Below are 6,522 nucleotides of genomic sequence, written 5' to 3'. Positions count from 1 at the left end.
ATATATATATATATATATATATATATATATATATATATATATTTATAAATTTATAATATCACTCATTTTTATTTTTATTTCTTATAGATTTATAAAATTATCATATAACTTATATTATTTATAAAAATATATTTAAGATGTATAAATATTTTATTATTAGTTATATAATCACATATAAATAAATTATTTGATATTTTAAATTTTTATTATATATCTTATCTTTTATTTAATATTTTAGTAGAATTAAAATCGATAACTGATTCAATCCAAACTATTTTAAATTAGATTGGATCATATCGAATCAAATTAAAAATTTAAACTAAACCAATTGAATTATAAATTAATAAAATCAAAACAATAGATAGTTTCATTATTAATAGAACGACAGAATGAGTTGCTCGATCGATACGCCAAGTATGAAAAATGAGTTAGATCAAGTTAGGTAAAATTTAAAATGAATTATTTTATTCTGGCCCAACTTGACCAACAGATTAAACTAAATTGGTCTATTTTACTTTTTCATTATCTAATTTTATATAATTTACAATAAAATTTTTAAAAAATAAAATAATATTGAATCAAAATAAATCTGATTAAATTTAAGTCTATGTTTATTGAACCGACCCATCGAGTCCATTAAATCAGATCAAATTCACTTAGTTTTTTTTTGGCCAAATTTTTTTAAATTAGACTTGCCAACAATGATTACTAATAATATATATTCTTTTTTTTAACCATTAAAAGGAAAGAAGATTGCGATTTTATAATAATATAATTCAATGCAAAGTATATAATATATATAAATATAAGTATATATAATATAACTTAGCAAATAAAATAAAATGCAGTAAAATAGATATAAAAACTAAAAAATGTATTAACGTAAGTTGTCAACTTAACAAGGTACACGGGATGCATTTTTTATGTGCCAGCGACACCTATCACGTGTCAAAAACGTGATCGAGGGTACGATAGTCATTGCGCACTGTTCTCCAACCTTCTCTATATATACCCCTCTCCTCCAAATTCTAGGGTATAAAAAGCCCCAAATTTCTCCAACGCTATCGAGCCAAACCCAAACGTTAACTCAGACGAAGCACCAACAGAAGAAGAAGAAACAAAACCGAACCTCTCTAAACTCTCCAACGTCGCCACCCGATTCGTAATTCGAATTCCACCCCTTAGATCTCCGTTTTTTGCTGCTTCTGTGCTTTCTCGCTTTCTCCGCAATCGCAATTATTTTTTCTATTATTACTTTCAATTCTCTGAATTCCTTCGAATTGTTTCGGTTCCGTTATCAACGCGTGCGTTTTGTTCGTCGCAGATCGCATTTCGCAGGCTGCAATGGCGACGTTCGAACTGTACCGCAGGTCGACGATTGGAATGTGCCTGACGGAGACGCTGGACGAGATGGTTCAGAACGGCACTCTAAGCCCCGAGCTCGCGATTCAGGTTCTGGTCCAGTTCGATAAGGTAGGGTTTTCTTCAATTGGTTATGATGGTTCGGTTTCGGTTTCTGGATCTGTTTTAATGTTCTTTTATTTTGTTCGCCGTGGATAATATTTCAGTCCATGACTGAGGCTCTGGAAACGCAAGTTAAGAGTAAGGTCTCCATCAAGGTAACATAACTGATTAACACCGTTTATTTTCCACTTATATGTATAATACACACACACACACACACACACACACACACACACACACATATATATATATATATATATATATTGCATGAGATGTTAAATTTTGGATATGGTTTGGACATTTATTTACTCTTCTGCAGTTGGTTGTAGTTAGGGTTGAAGTGACTTGAGGTATTTGAATCTAATCGACTCTTGTTTGAATTGCTCTTTTTTTTTTGTTGGCTCAATGAGTTAAGCTTGACTCTTTTTTTTTATGATATGTACAATTAGCTAAAACAATTTAGTTGAAATAAAATAAAATTAAATGCTAATGTTTACTGAATATAAGCATTTTTTATGGTATTGTGCTTGAAAAGTTTTCATGTCAAAGCCAATTCACGTGGTAAGGCTATAACATGTGAAAGTAGAAATTTGTGTTATTTATAAAGAAGCCAAAAATTTCAGCTCATTCAGCGCATCTTTGGTTATATGTTCCGCAAAATTTGATCCATGTCCAACCCAACACTTCCTTTTATAGATTTCATGTCTTATTTGACTGGACATGAAAACATGCCCTTGTATGCACATTTGTAACGCCCTTCAAAACATGCTATCAGTCATTAATGAATCGAGCTGCTAGCAAGCTTTCAAGTTAGCAAGTTTCTCTTCCCGCAGTTTGGTGTGTGAGGACATGCTTGCTTTTCTGTTGCTGTTTGCTTTCTTTATTGGTCATGTTAGGGAATAGATAAAGCATGAAGTATATTTTGGTAACTTTATCCTTAACATTAATCATAGTAGTCAATAGTGGACAGCAGCAAAGAGCTGCCAAAAAATGCTATAGCAAGATAGCGGGATGACCACTATTTGAATGTGTGTGTGTGTGTTTAATTATATGTTTTGTTTCTATATATTTAATTATTACATTTTTGTTTGTATGTTCTGTTTCTATATATTTATAGATTATTAAATGTTATATATTTTTCAGTATTTTTGAATGTTCTTAAATATTATTTATAGAGTAGTAAGAGTACACATTGAATGCAATAAAATTATTGATGATCATAGAACAGATAAAGCTTGATATTTGGTATTTTGCCAAAAGGTGGTGTTGAAATATGGAAATCCCCCTTCTCCCCCTTACAAGCCTGCTTTTTAGGGTTAAGTTAACCTAAACCCACATTGTTACACTTTCATTAAATATTCTTAATAATGTGCATATCTTTTGTTATTTTCATGATTGAGTATTGTTTTTTTGAGTGGAAAAAGTATGTTCATTAAAATTTAAATTTATGGTTGTAAGGAGCATGCTGACATTTATTATTTAACTCAATTACAAGACATTGGTCTTCCTTTTTACAAAATTATTAATACCAACAGATGTTATTCAAATTGAGAATGTTGACATGATTATCCCATCTATAAAATACCTTTTCACACAATTATGGCTTTCGACATTTGTTTGGTGTAAGGTCTACTAATTATATATAATATTCTGAGGGCTGATTTCTGGAAATGAAGCTAAACATATGTCCTTTTTTTGTCATGGTGGCTTGCTGTATTGTTTGTCATTATGACTACCGTAGCCATCAGATTATTTGATTATTACTGTTAAGATTTGCTTTTGCAGCCATTCATACTATAGTCTCTCTTGGTCTTGCTTGCTTCCCTCTTTTTTTTTGTTTTTCTTTTTTGGTGGGGGAGAGGGCTAAAACTAGACATATGAATTTGTTTGAGTAGCATTTTTATTTGTGTAGATGCTTGGTTGGAAGAGTTTTGATTTGTTTCTCCCAGTTAGTCTATATGGGGAACAGAATATAGAACTTTTTTGGTTTAATAGACTGAAGTTTTCATTGCTTGTTATGAAATCAATAGAGAAGACCAAAATATTTGTTTTCCAAATATATAATTTTTTTTTTCAAAAAATATGGGGAACAAAATGCCCAATCTTTTTATGTGAGCACTGCAATAATTCTTTAGGCTGATCCTATTAAATAGTAGTAGAATATTATTATACACAAGTTTTTTTTTTTTGTTTTTTCGTCTAGTTATATATTATTATTGGTGGGTTAACTATTCATTTTATCCATATAGTTTTCATTTTAAATTTTAGTCCCTATACGACAAAGTTTGTCCCTACATGTGCATAAAAGTTAACTCTTGGTCCCTATTGCTAATATCAAAGAAAACTTTTTTGGCAGTGTAAAACTGCTACAAAAGGTTTTTGCCAGTGATAAACCACCACAAAAAACTGTTCAGAAACTTTTCTTGTATGGAGATTAAAACTTAAAATGGGAACAACTATAGGGATCAATGAATAGTTTAACTTTATTAGTGTATAGAAGAAGAACTATAGGGATAAACCACCACAAAAAACTGTTAAGAAACTTTTCTTGTATGGAGATTAAAACTTAAAATGGGAACAACTATAGGGATCAATGAATAGTTTAACTTTATTAGTGTATAGAAGAAGAATTCAACAATGGAATAGTCAAATAGAAAAGGAGAACATGGAATTTTCCTTCTATAATGGCCAAAAAACAAGCAAATATGATAAAAAGAACTACAATATCTGAAAAAAGTTTTCAATCCCTAACTTGTAACTACAAAACAGTTTTTGTTTTTCTTCTGATATTATTATGGTCTTCCATGTTCACTAGCTCTAATGAATGTTCATCTCTTAAAAGTTCTTGAGCTTAGCTATGCATTAGGATTTTACTTGTATTGATCCAGAGCATGATGGAACTACCTGTAAGTTTTAGCCTCAATCTTTTGGGGTTTATTGGTCAGCACAATCATTGTTGATCATTCACCGCCTTCCATGTAGTATGGCTTGGTGCTATTATTTTCTTATATTGCTCGAATGCTTTTGAATGTTTGTTGAAATGGTAATGTTTCTTGTCTAATGGAATATTCAATGTTATTATTGATCACTCGCTACCTTTTGTGTAGTATGATTTGGCATTATTATTTTCTGTATATAACTCGGATGCTTTTTGAATGTGTTTTGAAATGATGATGTTTCTTGTCTAACGGAATATTCAATGTTAAACAATTCGTGGTAGTAGTGAAATCCTCCAATTCTTCTTTTTAACGTATATGCGTTTTGTATTCGATACTGCATATATGATTTTGATTTGTAATTCATGAATTATGCTGAAGCTCAAGTCTAAGCAATGAAATCATTTATTACCTTTTTTCTTTTCATTTGTCAATCACAGGGACATCTCCATACATATAGATTTTGTGACAATGTTTGGACCTTCATCTTACAAGATGCTTTGTTCAAGAGCGAAGACAGCCAAGAGATTGTTGGACGGGTTAAAATAGTGGCGTGTGACTCGAAGTTGCTCACACAATAATGTGCCTAATTTCTGCCATTGTCGACAAGGACAAATTGTTGTCATCTGCTGGTACTATGGGAATGGTGGCCAGACCATAGTTAAAATGGTCTTAAATTCTTGCAGGAACTAGCAACTATTGTATGTTATTATTATAGATTTAAAAGCCATCAGTCTTCATATCATTAGGTAATTAATGCTACAATGAGAATACCGCTTGGAAATTGAATGAATCTACTCCCTTCTTTTAAGTGTATTTTGTTCTATTCTTCTGTGAGTACCAGTAAACTAGTTTATTTTTCACCGGCACAGGCCAGCTCCCTCACCTAACCCAACCAGTCTTTGCTGATTACATCGTAAATTCTGGAAAGTAATTTTAAGTAAGGTTACATCAATGAAAAAATATTACATGGGTGGTATGAGGAGTAGGGAGTCTTCAAAATTGGATGTGTTGGCCATTTGACCTGTTTTTATCCTCGGTAACTCAATACACAGGATTTTTGTGATGAAGTACATTATAAGTCAATTACTTAATGGATTCCATTTTTTAATTGGTATATCCTTAAATTTTTTTAGGCTCAATTTGATCCTCTAAAATTTACGAAGTTAAAATTTTGTTCTTTACTGGTTCAGATATCCAAATCGGGTTGTATATATAATTAATATAAAAAAATGATATATTTACACTAGTTTTATATATATATATATATATATATATATATATATATATATATATATATATATATATATATATATATGGTGTAAAAAATATTATATGCATATGATGTAAAAATCATCATAGTAGGTTTGGTTATTATTAAATTTTGCTTTCACTCAAAAATGACAGATTTTAATGAAAAAATAGACAAAATTTAAATTTTGCGAATTTTACAAAAGGATAAAAAATATATTTTACCAAAATTTATGATATTTTTTTTTATCCATCCTTTCCAAGTTGCTTATTCCCAAACCTCCATGACCGTGGCTCCCAACCTCCCCCCAAACACCACCACCACAACCATCCAACACCACCTCCACACCACACCAAACCCACCACTGTGCTTCCACCCACCACCACCACGTGACCCATGAACCTCCATGCATCATGTCGCACCACTCCTGCATAGATACTGACTGTGAAATGATTATCCCTCCTCTTAATAAGTTTTTTTTTTTTTTTCTTGATACTTCTCTTCTTGAATAAGTTAATTTGACTAAAACACTTCTTATTAACTTATTTTATTCCTAAAAGTAGTTTGGTCTTTAAATATTTTTGTTATTATATGATTGCTTAATGGCAATGATTGTTTTTTATTTTTCTTTTCTGGGTTATTCATGAAACAATACACCCCCTTACATGATTGTTTAATGACCATGACTGTTTTCTGGGTTTTTTTTTTGGGTTATTCACGAAACAATACACCACCTTAACTGGTATCGATCATTATATGATTTTCAATTGTGCATTTGAGGTTGGATATGACAATTTTGGTCTCAGAAAGAAATTGTTTCGAATGAATGTTTTAAGATGTTTCGTATTTGTTTGTCCCAGATTTGTCATG

The 6,522-nt window shown here is 30.8% G+C and overlaps 1 protein-coding gene across 1 annotated transcript; it reads left to right on the top strand.

The window, feature by feature from the left end:
- Nucleotides 1-1,025: 1,025 nt before the first annotated feature.
- LOC100810792 (transcription initiation factor IIA subunit 2) lies at nucleotides 1,026-5,211 on the top strand. Its single transcript, XM_003544787.5, has 4 exons — nucleotides 1,026-1,162; nucleotides 1,325-1,473; nucleotides 1,569-1,619; nucleotides 4,841-5,211. Exons 2-4 carry the CDS (start codon nucleotides 1,345-1,347, stop codon nucleotides 4,979-4,981), a joined length of 321 nt encoding a protein of 106 aa, XP_003544835.1. The 5' UTR covers nucleotides 1,026-1,162; nucleotides 1,325-1,344; the 3' UTR covers nucleotides 4,982-5,211.
- Nucleotides 5,212-6,522: the final 1,311 nt, after the last annotated feature.

Source organism: Glycine max, chromosome 14 (assembly GCF_000004515.6).
Source record: "Glycine max cultivar Williams 82 chromosome 14, Glycine_max_v4.0, whole genome shotgun sequence".
Lineage (NCBI taxonomy): Eukaryota > Viridiplantae > Streptophyta > Magnoliopsida > Fabales > Fabaceae > Glycine > Glycine max.
The sequence above is the reverse complement of the archived record's forward strand: the minus strand, read 5'-3'. Positions and strand labels throughout refer to the sequence as shown.